Source organism: Sander lucioperca, chromosome 24, assembly GCF_008315115.2.
Source record: "Sander lucioperca isolate FBNREF2018 chromosome 24, SLUC_FBN_1.2, whole genome shotgun sequence".
Classification (NCBI taxonomy): Eukaryota; Metazoa; Chordata; class Actinopteri; order Perciformes; family Percidae; genus Sander; species Sander lucioperca.
The window spans coordinates 57,845-75,896 of record NC_050196.1 but is presented as its reverse complement, the minus strand read 5'-3'; the positions used below and the strand labels follow the sequence as shown (position 1 = coordinate 75,896).

Sequence of the window (18,052 nt, the reverse complement as noted above, 5' to 3'; positions counted from 1 at the left end):
CTGTTAAACTGATTGTATGCTGCACCGCAAGTCCACACTGACTCGAAAACTTGCGTACACGAGTTCAGACCAGACGTGAGATTTTATCGCAGCCTACGCTTACGTTCAAATTGATAAATCCCTTGCTTTGCGTAGGAATCGGCGTACGCCCGTCCTACACCTGTTTTAGGTCGTACGCACGTTTCATAAATGAGGGCCATTGAATTATTTAGCTAGAGTTGGTTACTCGCAAAAACAATTGAGACACAGCCAGTAAAGTGATCCCGGCTGGTCCTCGCTAACGCCGCCATGCTAAACCTGCTAACTGCTAACGCCTCCCTTAACCCGGCTCCTGATTGCTGCCAAGCTGATTCACCTGCTCCCAGCTGCACACCTGCAACCCATCCACTAATCAACGCTGCACCATGGCAACCACTCACTGCTGGCCTGATCCTTGTCTCAGCTACAGTGGTAGTGGTAGTTTATTTCCGTTCCTGGCTGAGTGGTTAGGGCATTGGATTGGAATCCAAACGGGTCTCCCTGTGTAGGTTTGAACCCAGCTCGTAGCAGTATGTAACTTCAACGACATCATACCTGCAGAGCTTGAAATAACAATGATTATGATCATCTTTATTCATAGAGCACTTTTCAAAATCCACGCTACAAAGTGCTTTACAAAACAGCAAAATAACACGATATGACTGAGTCATAGAAACATCGGGATTTAAAAATAAAGACTATTAGGTGTATAAAACCCTGTACAATGTAAGGAAGTGTGGTAAAAACAATTTAAAAGAAAAAATAGACAGTTCAAATGGATGGACTTTATAAACTCTAGCTCGAATAAAACCAGACATTTTATTAAGTTGGCTGTAAAAGTTTTAAACTTGGTCGAGAGTTTTTTGAACGACAGAAATCTGTTCAGATGAGATCTTGAGCGCAACATGGACACATGTAACGTTATGGTACAAAAAAAAGCCTGTTCATTAGGATGCTAACATTTTTAAAAACATACAATGATCCTTAAACTAAATTAACAAAATGTAACTTTGGATTGGCCTAATTTGATTAAACAGGAGTTACGAGGAGACATGCTGCGCGTACAGTGTTGAGATTTATAATACAATGTTACTTTCTGTATGGATCATACTGTGGTTTTAAACTTCAATTGCTAATAGCCTAATGTTACATATAACTTTTGGGATATGGGAAATCTGGTATTGAGTTTGTTGCATATAGAGAGGCAACTACTGTTTAGATAATCAGCTGATTATCAGGCACTTTAACCACTGAGCTACAGCGCCTCCTACAGACTGATACCTCTTGCGGGAATACAATGAGCTAGAGAACAGGGATGTGAACAGTACCAGATGTGAAACAATTCAAACTCTGATTTGAAAATGTTTTTTGAGAAGGGAAATGGATTTAACACATTTGTTAATGCCGTTAAATGATTTTAGTGAGCAACTGATATAACAGGAGGTAGGTTATTGATTAGTAAAGCTCAGTTGAAAGAAGATATTAACTGTAATTTGAACGTGACCAAACTAATGTATTTTGTTATATGTAATGTCCGATCTACCTGTTTGATTTACAGTGTACAGATGTACAGTGGTTTGAATTCAAAAAGAAAAGTTTATCAATTAGTTCTGTGAATAGATAGACACCTAACGCTAGCAAGCAAAGATGGTTGCTGTATATCATGGCCTATACTTGCATTGCTCTAAACAGTCTTCGTTTTTTACCTTTTTCATTTGCTACCAGGGTACCATGATGGGTACAGAGGTAATCTCTGCAACAACAAGGTGCTGCTGGGATTTGAACCCAGGATCTACCTGTTTACTAGACAGGCACTTTAACCAACTAAGCCACAGCACCACCATAAGTACTAGGTGTGGGAAAAAAGAATCGATTCTTAGATGCATCGCGATTCTCTCTAGAACGATTCGATGTTAATAATCGCGAAAAAAAATCGACTAGCGGAGTTTCCTTCTGCTTAGTGCTTTATCCCGATTTTGGAAGAGCCAGACTCAATAACATTGATGGTATTGCATTTCTATCACAATAAAAAATCCTCAAAAATAGGCTGAGCCAGATTTTCAAAAAGTGGCGGGTGTAGTGTGTTCAGAGGGAGGCCCTAGATGTGTAAAGTAAATTTGGCAGAATTTGTACTGCAGTAACTATTTTAATTTATTGTCAGTATTACATATTGCACCTTTAATGTCCTAATGTTATATATAATATTAGACTCTGGGAAATCAGGAATTAAGTTTGTTGTCCTTGTTGAAAATGTACAGGTCACTGTATATAAATTCTGGTGATAACACTGCTGAGGTAGTCACCTGACAATCAGGCACTGCTGGGATTTGAACCCAGGCTCTCCTGTTTACGAGACAGATGCTTTAACCACTAAGCTACAGCGCCAAATACACTATAAACAAACGGTTTACTCATTTTGTCGGGGATGAACGTGGCCCAGGTGTACACCAAGACCCTGTGACATCACTGTTGGGTGTGGTTTAAGGTGCTAGTGATGTTGACTGAGGTCAGAGGTGTAAACTTGAACTTTAACGACCAAGGCATTTAAGGGGCCGACTGCCTGATGTGAGCTTCTTCCAGGCTCCTCCTTACAGAGAGGAGGAGAGGTAATAATCAATTTATTAGTTTTTATCAAAACAGCATAATTAGGCCAATTGAACAGAAATGGCTGATGAATAAACTAAGGTGTATATTGTAGCTTAAACTTGCATTGCTCTGCATTTCATGTGTTTTTATGAACCATCTTAAGTCGGTGATAATGTAGTGTTTCTGTGTAAATGTAATATGCCAGGGAAAACAGTTAGCCTTTTCAATCCTTTTTCGTTTGCTACCAGGGTAGCATAATGGGTAGCATGGGGATCATGTACACATGCTGATGGGATGCAAACAGACGTAATCTCTGCAACAACAAGGTGCTGCTGGGATTTGAACCCAGGATCTCCTGTTTACTAGACAGGCACTTTAACCAACTAAGCCACAGCACCACCTTGAAGGCTTCTGTAATGTTAAGTCTTAATTTCTCTTTTACCTTATATAAGCTGTATAATATACAGTATACTGACTGATTGAATTTTTTTTCCATTTACTATAACTGATATTTTGCTGAGGTTTGCACTGACTAAACTAACTAAATTAACAAAATGTAACTTTGGATTGGCCTAATTTGATTCAACGAGTTAGGAGGAGAAATGCTGTGCGTACAGTGTTGAGATTTATAATAAAATGTTACTTTCTGTATGGATCATATTGTGGTTTTAAACTTCATTTGGTAATAGCCTAATGTTACATATAACTTTTTGGATATGGGAAATCAGGTATTAAGGACATTGTCCTTGTTGGAAATAAAGAGGTAACAACTGTGTTAAGATAATCAACTGATTATCAGGCACTGCTGGGATTTGAACCCAGGATCTCCTGTTTACGAGACAGGCGCTTTAACCACTAAGCTACAGCGCCTCCTACAGACTGATTCCTCTTGCGAGAATACAATGAGCTAGTGAACAGGGATGTGAACAGTACTAGATGTAAAACAATTCAAACTCTTGATTTGAAAATGTTTTTTGAGAAGAGAAATGGATTTAACATAGCATTAATTTGTTAATGCTGTTAAACGATTTTAGTGAGTAACTGATATGACAGGAGGTAGGTTATTGATTAGTAAAGCTCCGTTGAAAAAAGATATTAACTGTAATTTGAACGTGACCAAACTAATGTATTTTGTTATATGTAATGTCCGGTCTACCTGTGTGATTTATACAGTGGTTTGAATTCGAAAAGAAAAGTTTATCAATTAGTTCTGTGAATAGATAGACGTCTAACGCTAGCAAGCAAAGATGGTTGCTAAGGCCGTTGCAGTGTACACCAGGACCCTGTGACATCACTGTTGGGTGTGGTTTAAGGTGCATGTGATGCTGACTGAGGTCAGAGGTGAAATAAACTTAAACTTAAACGGCCAAGACACTCAAGGGACCGACTGCCTGACTTGATCGTCCTCCAGGCTCTTCCTTACAGAGTGGATGAGAGGTAATAATCAATTTACTAGTTTTTATCAAAACATGATTAGGCCAAATGAACAGAAATGTTTGATGAGTAAACTAGGTGTATATCACGGCCTACACTTGCATTGCTCTAAACAGTCCATTTTTACCTTTTTCATTTGCTACCAGGGTAGCATAATAGGTAGCATGGGGATCAGGTACACATGCAGTTGCAATGCAAACAGAGGAAATCTCTGCAACAACAAGGCGCTGCTGGGATTTGAACCCAAGATCTCCTGTTTACTAGACAGGCACTTTAACCAACTAAGCCACAGCACCTCCGTAAGTACTAGGGGTGGGAAAAATAATCGATTCTTAGATGCATCGCGATTCTCTCTAGAACGATTCAAGTTAATAATCGAGAAAAAAAAAAAAAGCAGCTAGTGGAGTTTCCTTCTGCTTATTGCTTTATCTCGATAAAACAACGTGGTTGAATTTGAGCCTGCATGCACGTTTTTGTAGTCTTAAACAGATCAGCTGATATTGGTAGGCTGAGCAACAAGTTAGCAGACTGCCGAGTCGCCCTTTCTGCTCTTCTCAGCTGCTAATTTGCCACAATGTTCTGAAGAGTAGAAGGTGTGTGTATATGAGGCAAATATCAGCCTATTTAAAGTAATTTTAGTACATATTTATAAGAACAACAGCCACCTAGTAACACATGTGTTTTTCGATTCATGTTGTAGTACCTGAATATTTCCCAGCAATGTTTACTGGGCTATTTTAAAAGTAATTTCGAAATTATTGTAAACGTTCGACAGCGTTTGAACACAGCACTGGGGAAGCTTACTTTGCAGTTAACTAACGTTAGCTAGTAATTGGTCTCGCTTTGCCAGACCCTCCTCCAAAGCGCCCTGAAGGAGGGTCTGGCTACTCCTCATAGCATTTGGGGATGGGAGGAGGCACTTCTCTAAACCAATCAGAATCGTCATGGGCTTCGCTAGGCTCCGCACAGAGCCGCTGCAAAATAGCTCGTGAAGGTCTTGGGACAGCTCTTTGCTTTTACCCATCATGAAATGCTTCTTGAGTGACACCTTGGTAATGAGAAATATTTGTATAGGCCATCAAATAGGACTAATCCAACTGATTTGCACTAATCACTAATGCACTAATTTGCACTAATAGGGGGCAGGATTGCTTCCTAAATACTGACAGATTTCAGCTGGTTCATTGGCTTCCCATGCCTTTTTACGCCCCTTTTTCTCCATGTGTTCAATATTTATTCCCATTATCATTCCACTTTATTACACATAACTTTTGTCATGGACATACATGTTTTGGTTTCTGTATGTGTGGATTATTTGGGTTGGTAGTGACATCTGGTGAAAATTTCATTCCAATAGCCCCATCGGAAATATAGGAAAAATGTTGACGCGTTCAATACTTATTTTCCCCGCTGTATTAACTTCTACTGCTCGCTTTTCAGACAAAGTGATCAACTCTTTGTTTGTGCAAATGACAAGTGATTACTTTAATGGTATTTATTTAAGAGCAGTAGTTTTTTTAACAGAGGCAGTTTCCTTCTTTGCATATTATATGCTTTGCTTCCTCATATACAGACATAGAAAAGAAAGATATTGAAGAAATTGAACACTGAACTCTAGAAACTAAAGATTATTAAGTGATAAATTCAATGCACACTGTAAACATGACTGTAACAATAAAAAAAATTGTATTCGTTAGTTGTTTCCCCCCAGCAAAATATTTAAAGGGTGCCCTCTCCCTGGTGTTTCATGTAGCCTAATCTACGGTGGCCGACAGGGGCAAACGCCCTGCAACTTAAGAAAACACACGCAAATAGACAAAACACAAGCAAATTAAGAAAACAACTTCATTAATTTGACAACACATGCGCAGCATTCAGCAAACGCACTGCAAATACCACAACACAACCAAATACATAAACGCACTGCAAATACACACAACACAACCAAATACATAAACGCGCTGCAAATATGAAACGATGCAAAAAGAAAAGCACACAAACCCCGAAAACAAATGCAACAAAAAAACGCTGCATCCAGATTACACAACGGAAGTTCTCCAGACCTCTAGAGGGAGCAGCTAGTGGAACAGCTGGATTTTCGACCGTTATTAACCGATATTAAATTCATATAATTATTATTATTATTATTATTAATAACATAATATATTATTAATATACAGTCTATGCTCCCGTCTCATGCCCTCCCGGCTGGTCCCCGAGCTTCGGCTTTTCAAAATAAAAGCTCGCGTCTGATCTGCTATGTGTTTGTACTTTGGTGTGTTGGATGTTTGTGAACTAAACAGTACGACAATCATGCTGATGAATACAATAACTTTTTCAGCAGATGTCTTAGTTACAACACGATGGAGTTAGCAAAGCAGTTTTGTGTTTATATGTGCGGGCGGGATTTATTCAGTTTGATAAATCCCACGGTAAATTGGCTGGTTTACTAACAGGGAGGGACTAGAAATCCTGTCTGTTTTTTGTATTTCAAGAGCGAATTGCTCCACAATATGAATACAGATTGATCACTTATTTTGTTGGTAACCGTTGTTGTATAATCACAATATTACACTTGAGGAGGCCTACACTTCAGTAATTTCGGACCTCGAAATTAAACCCTCTCATGTGGCTTAAACAAACGTCAACGTTAAACGCTGATGCAGTTTTAAATGTTTTATCACCACGAGTTTACAGACGTCTCTGCTGATGAGTATCAGCGGACCTGAGCCGAGACCATAGTCTATGGCCGAGACACACCCACCAAACCAGAGAAAACAGATCTCAAACATAGATTTAATATTTACAGTCTATGCAGTCTCTCTCTCTCTCTCTCTCGCTCTCTCTCTCTCTCTCTCTCGCTCTCTCTCTCTCTCTCTCTCTCTCTCTCTCTCTCTCTCTCTCTCCCCGTGAGGTCGAAAATCCAGCTGTTCCACTAGCTGCTCCCTCTAGAGGCCTGGAGAACTTCTGTTGTGTAATCTGGATGCAGCATTTTTTTGTTGCATTTGTTTTCTGGGTTGGTGTGCTTTTCTTTTTGCATCGTTTCATATTTGCAGTGCGTTTATGTATTTGCAGTGCGTTTATGTATTTGGTTGTGTTGTGTGTATTTGCAGCGCGTTTATGTATTTGGTTGTGTTGTGGTATTTGCAGTGCGTTTGCTGAATGCTGCACGTGTTGTCAAATTAATGAAGTTGTTTTTCTTTTTGCATCGCTTCTTTTTTCGGGGTTTGCGTGCTTTTCTTTTTGCATCGTTTTTTATTTGCAGTGCGTTTATGTATTTGGTTGTGTTGTGGTATTTGCAGTGCGTTTGCTGAATGCTGCGCATGTGTTGTCAAATTAATGAAGTTGTTTTCTTAATTTGCTTGTGTTTTGTCTATTTGCGTGTGTTTTCTTAAGTTGCAGGGCGTTTGCCCCTGTCGGCCACCGTACTAATCTATATAGATACTGGTCCAGTAGTCTATATCCACGACGTTGTACCTGTGGGATTGCTCCGCTGCCGCAGGAAATTCCGTCAGATGCATGACTTTTGACTGATGTCCGTTTCCTTCCGCTTTCTTTGTGTTGGCGTTCTAACCTCCGGTGGATTTCTGAGGACTATGGTTAACTGCTCCTCAGATCTCTGCAGGGTAAATCCAGACAGCTAGCTAGACTATCTGTCCAATCTGAGCTTTCTCTAGAACGACTAAAAGAAACTTTTGAACGTACACGTGTTCCACCAAAACAAGCTCCTTCCCGAGGCTTTTTGGCAGGGGCACTGTGCAGAGCTTAGCGCCGCCCATGACAATTGTGATTGGTTTAAAGAAATGCCAATAAACCAGAACTAAGTCTATAATTAAGGAGGTTTGTAAGATTAGTATAGGTTTTTATAATTGTACAATCCACCAAAATTATAGTCCCAGTTCACTGGAGAAAACACAAATTGTGTGCTAACAATGCATATATTGTTATTGCTATATTTGCCACTGTTCATCATACCCCCAACCGGCACCGTCAGACAACCGCCTACCAAGAGCCTGGGTCTGTCCCAGGTTTCTCCCCTAAAAGGAAGTTTTCCTCACCACTCGATGTTTGTGTCTAAAAGGGAGTTTTTCCTCACCAGTGTCACACTAAATGCTTGCTCTTGGGGGAATTATTGGAACTGTTGGGTTTTTCGTAAAAGATCCGTATTTTGCCGTAATCCAATGACACAGAAAAAAAAGCAATCCACAGCGATCAGTAGATCCACAAAAAGGGTCACGGTGTATCCAGCAAGGCCTATACGAGCGTCACATTCACCAGCCAGCTCCAAACAGGTGAACGAGGCCTCTCCACTTCACCGTTTAAACAAAGTGGAATAAACGTCTAAAAGTCCAAATCTACACAAAACCGGCAATCAATTAGTAAGCTGACATCACATTTATATACATGGTATTTAGGCAACCTTTATTGCAACGTTGGCACAGCAAGATGTCCAGACTAGTGCAACAGTAACTTTCGTTTTTTGCGTCCTGCTGCTCCCATCATCAGCCAGGTAATATTTTTTTTACTAAAGCAGTATATGAAATCTGATGTATTACCTACCACCATTTAGTTGTTTTGTGTTATTTAAGATATTTCTAAAATACCTGGTCATTTAAACAATGCAATTACCCATTTCAGCCACCAGGGGGCAGCGCCTGACCCATCTGGTAGCGAAGGAGGGCCGAGACTAAGAGCTACATGAAAAAATATGCACTAAACAAGCCACTTTGAAATTTTGCTGTTTTCATGAATACATGAGAATGAACCCCCCTCCCCAGACTAAAAAATTGTGGGTGACCCTCCCCTCAACAAAGAATAAAAGACATGACCCTCCCTTATTTTCCTCCGGTGGTCCATTCCATAAATACTGAACGGTCCCTAATAAGGCAAAAACACTGTTGGGTTAACAGAAAAGGCCCAGGACCAGGCTAGCTGCACAGAATAAATCTCCATGGTAACTGAGTGTGCCTCTGATTTATTATTTATCTCGAACAATCAACAACGTTGCAAAAGAAAACACAAAATTAAAACAGAATTTACCAAAGAAAAAAAAGAAAAGAAAAAAGGATAAGTTTGAGAAGGAGAAGGCGGAAGCATACAGCTTATCAGGTCCTCCCCTACTTCACTACATCATATTGTTACAAAACAAATAGATATGCAAATACAACATTTACAAATATAGTTTAACAAATATGGTCAAATAAGCATGTAGTACAGAGTATGTAGTGTATTCTGGTTCAATATGTATCTAGTTTTGTTCAATATAACAATACTCCTGGCCAACTTCATGCAGATATTTAATGTGGGGCTTCCAGCACAGTTTGTGGTCAAGTACAACACCCAGAAATATATTTTCATAGACTTTCAATTAGAGATGGTCCGATACCATTTTTTGTATCCCGATACCGATTCTGATACCTGAACCGAGTACTGATCCGATACCAGTATGTCATATATTTTATTATGTTTTAACAACTGTATACTACTATCCCTGTATGGATGTGATATGATTTCTATCTTTGTTGTTGGTCTGGCTCCGGTTAAACTCTTTGTGAAACATGAACAAACACAAACAATGAATGCCATAGAACTTTCTTTTATTATCCAGTTTGACAGTCAGTCATAATGGAAAAAGAACAGAAATAAACTAAATTTACTTTAACGCATATATTTTCTTTAGGGCTTTATTATGTGGTATCGGATCGGTGCATAAACTCCAGTACTTCCCGATACCGATGCCAGCGTTTTAGGTAGTATCGGCAGCAATACCGATACTGGTATCGGTACATCTCTACTTTCAATTATTTCATTATCAATTACTATTTATACATCTGTTATAGCACAATATCCAAATATCATGAATTTAGTTCCAAATATCATCTTGGTTGTGTCTTGGTGCATCTTGGTCAGACCTCAATCCCCCAAAAAATAAACACACTGGTGCACAGCTGCTTCAGTCTGAAAAAAAAGAGTCCTCCAGCCTTCCTTAAGTACGGGGGGGGGACCCACTGACGATCAAATCAGGATCACCTGAGTAGAGCAGACAGGGAGAAGCAAAACAAGGGGGGAGCTTGTAACACTCACGTGTTGGGTTCTCATGTGTGCCTGTAAATTTCCCTTCTCTGTAAAAGCTTTCTTACAGACTGAGCAGCTAAATGGTTTCTCTCCTGTATGATATCTCATGTGTCTCTTTAAACTGTCCTTCACTGTAAAAGCTTTATTACAGACAGAGCAGCTAAATGGTTTCTCTCCTGTGTGGATTCTCATGTGTTTCTCTAAATGTCCACTCACTGTAAAAGCTTTCTTACAGACTGAGCAGCTAAATGGTCTCTCTCCCGTGTGGATTCTCATGTGTGCCTTTAAACTTCCCTTCACTGTAAAAGTTTTCTGACAGACAGAGCAGCTAAATGGTTTCTCTCCTGTATGAGTTATCATATGTCTCTTCAGACTTGTCTTCCAACCAAATATTTTCCCACACTCAGAGCAGCTAAATGCTTTCTCATCTGTAGTACATCTTGAATCACTAACAGGGAATCTATCATCATTCAGAGAGTTTAAACCTGACTGAGGTTCTCTGGTGTCCTTCCAATCAGTCTCAGGTTCAGAAAAGTCTCCAGTCTCGTCATCAGTATCTGGTTGTAAATGTGTATCTGGATCTGCTTTCATGGCTGGTTCTGGTCCTCCACAGTCCTCTCCATCAGCTTCTGTTTTTATCTGTTCAGTTTGTCTTTGATGAAGCTGTGAGAACTCAGGTTTCTCTTCATCATCTTCACTCTTCACAGGGACAGGAGTGAATGGGAACTTGGTGATATCAGCCTCCTCCAGCCCTTGAAGCTGCTCTTCATCCTGACTGATCTGGAGTTCCTCCTGTTCCTCTTTAATGTTGGGGGGCTTTGTGTCCTCCTGGTCCAGACTGGAGCTCCACTCCTGCTGATGTTCTTCACCAACAATCACTTTCTGGACATCTGAAGGTAAAGCTGAAACACAAACTAACAGCTATTAATGTGAATCTTAACAATACTTTGAAAAGTAGCTCTATTCACGTTCATAATAAATAGGGGTGTCAGGACTTTTAATTCAATCTTTGATTTAAAGATTTTTTCCTGCACTGACGCTCACAATAACAAGGGGGACATGAATGCAATATGAGTTTACAGAGGGTCAGCTGAATGCACCATGAAGTCCAGTCAGAGCCATCAGATTTAACAATTGTTTGTTTACATAACTCACAGGGGAAGGCAAAATGCCGTCACACTGGTAGCTCAAAAGAAGCATGAGTATTGTCCAGTTCTGTTGGTTGTAGGGATGCAACAATTATAGACTTTGTTGGTACGATTATGGTCTGAAAAATAATCACGGTTTCATGTAGGGCTGCACGATTATGGCCAAAATGATAATCACGATTATTTTTGATCAATATATTGATCACGATTAATTGTTGATTTTAACCAAAACAAATTTTATTGTCAAATAGGCTAATTATAACTGCTTTCACATTAGGGCTGTAGCGATACACTAATCTCACGATACGATATTGTGAGTGTTCCATTTACTTGGATTTAATTAATTGAACTGAAAACTAAAAACATCAATTACACAATATATGTCTCTGACTGGACAGAGAGTCTACAGCTTGCAAATGCTGGACAAAATGATTCAAAGATGTGTTGAGAAAATTAGTTCCATTTATTGAAAGCTTACAAGCCTTTGAAAAGTAAATAAAGTGCAGTATTGCAATTAACAATGGAAAGTTAAAAAGTGCAGGAAGTGGCCTGTTCTGAACAGTTTCTTTGACAGCTTTTTTAGCTTGACACTGAACATATGAGGTAGCCAGTCTAGCCACAAGGTAAGTAAACATAGTACCATGGGTTCTCCTCAGAACACACCGAAGAAACGCCGACTTGAGCATACGCTCTGCGCGTGCGCGAAACATAATACGTCTCCATAGCAGCAGGCAGCGCTGCTCTGTATTGTTTCCATTAACAGTCTGATTGTTTCCCAGAAAATGAAAACCGGCAGCTGATTGGACAAACGCGTCACGTGGTTCTTTTTTCTCCGGAAATTCACAGCCAGACTGTCATGGCGGCTCGTTCAGAATACGATCTCATATTGTACTAAAATAGTTCACCGAAACGTGTTTCTGAAAACATTTTAAGCGAGAAATAGGCCATGCAGTTGCTGAATCTGTCTTCATTTCAGATCGACAAAGGTCAGTTTAAAAGATTTTCGTCAGATTTTGAGAGGCTCATCCGCTTGCTATTTCCGGGTGAGTCCCGAATGCCCTGTCTCCGACTGAACATGTCAGGTCAGCCAAAATGAATGCCGACAGCTCCTCGGACGGACGACGGCACAGAACACACTGAACAGACTCGAGTCACTGACCTCGCCAGACGGTCCGACGGCCAATAATCGGCTCTGTGTGTCAGCGCCCGTAGACGTCGGCGTCTGTGTAAAGTTAGTACGGGTAACTTGCTCTACAGCGACACTAGCGGCTGGCTGACCAAATCGCTCTTCCTGCAACGCGAACGGGAGTAAACGGGGGATTTGAATGGGACTTATGTAACGATACTCGCGGCTTAAAAATCGATACTTCCTTGGGAAAAAAAATATCGATTTATATTGCAGAATCAATAAAATTGCTCAGCCTTATTTCACATCCATATTGTGCTACATTCCTCCCAATACATCCATATTGTGCTACATTCCTCCTTTGTTGAAGGATACTATGAAGGAGTATGCCATTTCAGCTGTTGTGCGACCGCTTTCCAAACATGCACGTTTGCCGTGGAAAGATACAGGCAATGCAATTTTCTGTTCACGTTAACGGTGCGTGTCAAAATCTGGTGCCAATAGGGCACCGGTACCCGGTATCTACTGGACGAAATAGCAACACGGATTACGGTCCCACTTAAATGTCTGCGTTGCGCTCTGATGCTCCAAAACAGACGTTAGAGGCAACAGAAACGCTGCATGTCACGCTAGTAAACACGTTTACTGGTAAACCTTGTGACGACTTATGACCGACGGCTATCTGTTGTGGAATTTTCCTCACGTTACTCTGTCCTCTGTGACTGTCAACATCTAAACTAAACTGCGCGGTGCAGGGAACAACTCTGATTGGCTCATGGAGGCACGTGATCATTTTCTAAGATTCCATGTACTTTAACTTGAAACATGAACTTCTTTATTAAAATATTTGAAAAATATCAAAATGTCATAAGACATACAAAACATGTGCAATAGAGCATAGAATAACATAATAAGTGCAATGAATGGTCAACAACAAGTGTTCCCAGACATATTCCAGACTTCCAGGTATCAAAAGGTACTGTGCAAAAACAACAACAGTCTTTCTAACAGTTGCGTGACCAGAGACGTTACAAACCCGGGTAAATATTGGCAGCTTAGAGTCCAGAGTCCCGAGTTGGTTACTCGCAAAAACAATCGAGACACTGCCAGTAAAGTGATCCCGACTGGTCCTGGCTAATGGCGCCATGCTAACCCTGCCAACGTTACCGGAGGAGCATGCAAGCGAGCCACGGCTGTTTACAACGTGTAGCCTGTTCAGCGGCCGTAGCCGACAACGGGGAGTTATTTGAAGTCAAGAGCTGTAGCTAAATCGGAAAGAGAGGCCCGTGAGTTTGCAGTGAACATGCCGTTTTTTAGGTCGGGTAGAGTTGACTCTCGTATGTACCGGAAGTAGAAAGACGTGACTTCGGCCACTTCTTCGTAACCTCCTTCTTCTGAATGTATCGACTGGAACACTGAAGCGTATACTGACCCCATCAGTTCCGAAAGAGGCGCAGCACCGATGCTTCTAACACTGGCATCGTCGCTAACGGTGCCTACGGTGCTTCAAAAAATATGGGCATCGTCGGTGTTTTGTAATTTTAGAACCGGAAGGTATCAGTAGTATTGGTTCTCATGACATCCCTACTACAAACAGGCTCCCTCACCTGCCAAATCCAACTTTACCCTGTTTTGGATGATATAATTCCATTTGGCTAAAGGCTTCCCATTGACGCTTCCCACTTTAGCTTACTTTGCTTTTGTTAGCCTGGATTGTTAGCAAGCTACTAACCCAGGGTAACGATAATTGTAATGCTTCATGTAAATCAACAAACAGACAGTTTGGGCGTTATCTAAGGTATAACATTAAACCTACCAGACAATAAGAACAGAAGTGGCCTTGACTGGCATTGACGACTGGAGTACACAAGAAAGGGACGTCCTAACTGAAGCCCCGACTTGATGAGACGTCTGACATGTTGCATTGCCAATTGAAGAAAGAGACAAAAAAGCGCGGTGACCAAGTAAATGTTAATGCAATAGACTGGGGGGCGCTGTTTCGCTGGCACATTAAAATGCCAATGGACTAAAGAGACCAAAAAACCATGGCAATATGAAATGCAATTGAATGCACTTTCAAATTTTTATGCAAAATAATTGTAACTGAATTGAGGGTGCATTGAAACTTTGCATATTAAATTGTCAATTGTAAAATACATATTCAAATTGAATCACAAAATTGCAAATTGAATTGACAATTGCAAAATACATTTCCATTTGAATAAAGAGACCAAAAAACTTCCATAGTCTATATCCTTGACGTTCCACTTCCTGGATTGCTCCGGTGCCGCAGGAAATTCCACCGGATGCATGTATTTTAAGTTTCCTTCCGCTTTCATTGTGTTGGAATTTTAAATTTGTTGGATTAATGAGGACTATTGTTGACTGCTCCTAAGATCTCTGCATGGTAAATTGAGACAGCTAGCTAGACGATCTGTCCAATCTGACTTTTCTCTCGCACAACTATTTTGCAGCGGCTCTGTGCGGAGCTTAGCGCCACCCATGACAATTCTGATTGGTTTAAAGAAATGCCATAAAACCAGAGCATGTTTTCCTCCCATCCCCAACTGCTGTGTGGAGTAGCCAGACCCTCCATCAGGGCGCTTTGGAGGAGTGTATGGCTTTGCCATACACTACACGCCAGACCCTCCTTCAGGGCGCTTTGGAGGAGTGTATGGCAAAGCCATACACTCCTCGTAGGCTGAGCAACAGTCTGCTAACTTGTTGCTCAGCCTACCTATATAAGCTGCTCTGTTTAAGACTACAAAAATGTGCATGCAGGCTCAAATTCAACCACGTTGTTTTAATCAGGATAAAGCAATAAGCAGAAGGAAACTCCACTAGCTGCTAGGCTAATGTATAGTGCAATGAACGGGACGGAAGTGGACGTGATGTGGTAACAGGTGAAAACACGGCGCGTCTTGCGCTCTTGCTAATGTTTGTTTATCCTTAAACTCACCGTTTTTAACCTATCTAAATCTCTCCTAAACCTAAAGTAGTAGATTTACTAACTTGCTGATCTGCTATTGAGCTGCCGTGACCATGCCAAAAACTAAAGCGGTGCAGACCAACATAAATGCCGAGGCGGTCACCATGGCGTCCCTCACCCACCTGCTGGAGTCTCATCGAACCGCCATCTCCGAGGATTTTAAACAAACTCTCTCAGCTCTCAAGACCAAGTTGAACGGTGTCTTAACTACCGTGACAGAACATGCGGAGAAACTCGAAATACTTGAGAGTGAAGGTGACGCGCGAGAGGTATGCCTGAAGGCTGCCAAGGAAGCTATCACCAAGCTACAGAGAGACCATGCTAAACTAGCAACTAAAGTTGTCGACCTTGAGTCACGGAGCTGGCGCAACAACATCAGGGTTATCCGTGTATCTGAATCCTTGGAGGGGCCTGGGTCGACGGCTTTCTTCGCCGGGATGCTCGAGGAGGTCTTTGGAGGGGTCCTCAATTCGCCTGTGGAGTTTGAACGGGCTCATAGAGCCCTGGCACTTAAACCTCCACCTAACCAGCGACCAAGACCGGTCATCATTCATCTTCTCAGGTTCCAGGTAAAGGACAAGATCATCCGCCATGCCCGGACCATGAGGGGCAAACTGAAGTTCCGGGATCATCCCATCCTTGTGTTTGAGGATTATCCTCCATAGGTTATGGAGCAGCGGAATGAGTTTAAGGCGGTCCTGTCGAAGTTGTACGAGCGAGGGTTCAAGCCGGTCCTGCTGTACCCAACCAGGCTTCATGTCAAGCTGGAGTCGGGAGGTAGGAAACACTTTCCCACGGCAGCTGAGGCTGAAGCCTTCATCGCTTCCTTGCCACCGCGGAACACCTAAGATCATAGTTTGCCCAAATCCATGCGACGAGGATGGCAGGCCAGTAGGCTTACTGTTGTATGGAGTAGAGTTTCTATCTCATTCTGTTTTCCAGTGACAGCGGTGATCTGTTTGTCTGTTTGTCTATTATGACTTAATGTTTCCAATAGCCTGCTCCCTTTTATGGGAGACTCAAACTTTTTATTTTCTATTTTTATTTTATTTTCTTTCTCCAGGCGGGAGGGCGGAGAGAGACATTTTTTCTTTTCATTTTCAAGAGACAAAATCTTTGCGAGCTGGCGGCGATGACTGCGGCATGGTACTAATTGCTTACACAATGGTACCTGAATACTTCTTTGTGTGTGTGATGTGTGGATGTGTGTGTGTTTGGTTGTTCCGAGTGTGCCTGCGGCTATCGCCGTGTCAATGTCCTTATGTAATCCCAGAAAACTCCATGATTAATTTGTACTGTTTATATTATGGGTTTTAATGATTTCAACATCGTTGGAGATTCTCAACACTGTATTAATATGGGTGGCAATATTACTTGCAATGTTCTTGACCACTGTGAGTCTTTATTTATTGAGATTAACAATAATGACAAAATATTTATTGTTGGTGTACTCTATCGCCCACCAGACTCTGCTCTTGACACTTTTTACTGTAAACTGGAAGATATATTACATAAACTGAATAAGCAAAAAAAAAAAAAGACTGTATACTCCTTGGTGATTTTAATATTGATATTTCCAAGGAAGATGGGGTAAAACATGACTTCATGAACACATTGCATTCCTCCTCTTTCTTCCCCACCATTAATAGATTTACTAGAGGTACACAGACATCCAAAACGATTACTGACAATATCATTACTAATATTCAAAATACCAAGCTGGTGACGGGAGTCGTGCAGTCTGACATCACAGACCATTTTCCCATTGTATTATTTTTTGGCTCTGTCAAAACGTTCTCTCCCCCACTCTCTAAAATGAAATCTAAAATCCTCAACGAAAGAACCTTACAGCACCTAATTGTTAACTTACAGACCACGTCGTGGGACTCTTCTATGACAGTGGGACTCCTGATGCAGCATACAGTCTAATAAAGATCATCCAAGATTCCATCATGGACACAATCCCAGAGAAGACTGTCAGGTGCAACACTACCCTCCAGAACCCTTGGATTACAAAGGGAATTTTAAAGTCTATTAAATATAAAAGTAGGCTTTATAAATCCTACATAAAAAATCCTCCTAGCTTAAATAAAGAGAAATATATTTCTTATAAAAATAAACTAACACAGATCATAAGAAAGAGCAAAAGAAGCCATTACGCTGAACTCTTAAAAGCTTCACAGGGGGACTGCAGGAGGTCATGGAATGTGTTAAATGAAGTCCTCAACAGGAGACATAAACCTACTACTCTGCCTGACTTTGGTGATGCAAAAGCTGATTTTGTACAGAGTTTTAATAATCATTTTGGCTCAATGGGTGTAAATCTGGCTAAGAAGATAAATCAACCCCAGGGTGTCACCTTCAAACATTTTCTTTCTGGTAGCTACATTAACTCATTTTTCATGATACCGACAGATAGTACTGAGCTCCTCAGGATAATTTTGGACTTGAGGAGCTCGTACACCGCTGGTGTAGATGGAATATGTAGTAAGATCATGAAAGCCATTGCAAACGTCATTGTAGAGCCACTGGCTCACTGCATCAACCTTTCTTTACTTACTGGCATTGTACCTAAAATGACAAAAATTGCTAAGATAATTCCAATTTTCAAATCGGGCGACAGAAATAATGTGAGCAATTACCAGCCCATATCAATTCTACCCACTTTCTCCAAAG

The 18,052-nt window shown here is 41.0% G+C and overlaps 1 protein-coding gene and 5 non-coding genes across 6 annotated transcripts in view; all 6 read right to left on the bottom strand.

Moving 5' to 3' along the window:
* LOC116066805 (zinc finger protein 79-like) overlaps window positions 1-18,052 on the bottom strand; it is a 37,095-nt gene that overhangs the window by 15,354 nt on the left and 3,689 nt on the right. Inside the window, exon 3 of the mRNA XM_031322967.2 lies at window positions 9,951-11,015. Coding sequence (XP_031178827.2) covers window positions 10,054-11,015 — 962 coding nt within the window. The 3' untranslated portion in view covers window positions 9,951-10,053. The remainder of the gene's footprint in view (window positions 1-9,950; window positions 11,016-18,052) is intronic.
* On the bottom strand, window positions 1,783-1,857 carry trnat-agu. The gene has a single exon. It is a non-coding gene; the product is annotated as a tRNA-Thr (tRNA).
* Window positions 2,331-2,403, bottom strand: trnat-cgu. The gene has a single exon. It is a non-coding gene; the product is annotated as a tRNA-Thr (tRNA).
* On the bottom strand, window positions 2,929-3,002 carry trnat-agu. Its single transcript has one exon. It is a non-coding gene; the product is annotated as a tRNA-Thr (tRNA).
* Window positions 3,402-3,474, bottom strand: trnat-cgu. Its single transcript has one exon. It is a non-coding gene; the product is annotated as a tRNA-Thr (tRNA).
* On the bottom strand, window positions 4,261-4,334 carry trnat-agu. The gene has a single exon. It is a non-coding gene; the product is annotated as a tRNA-Thr (tRNA).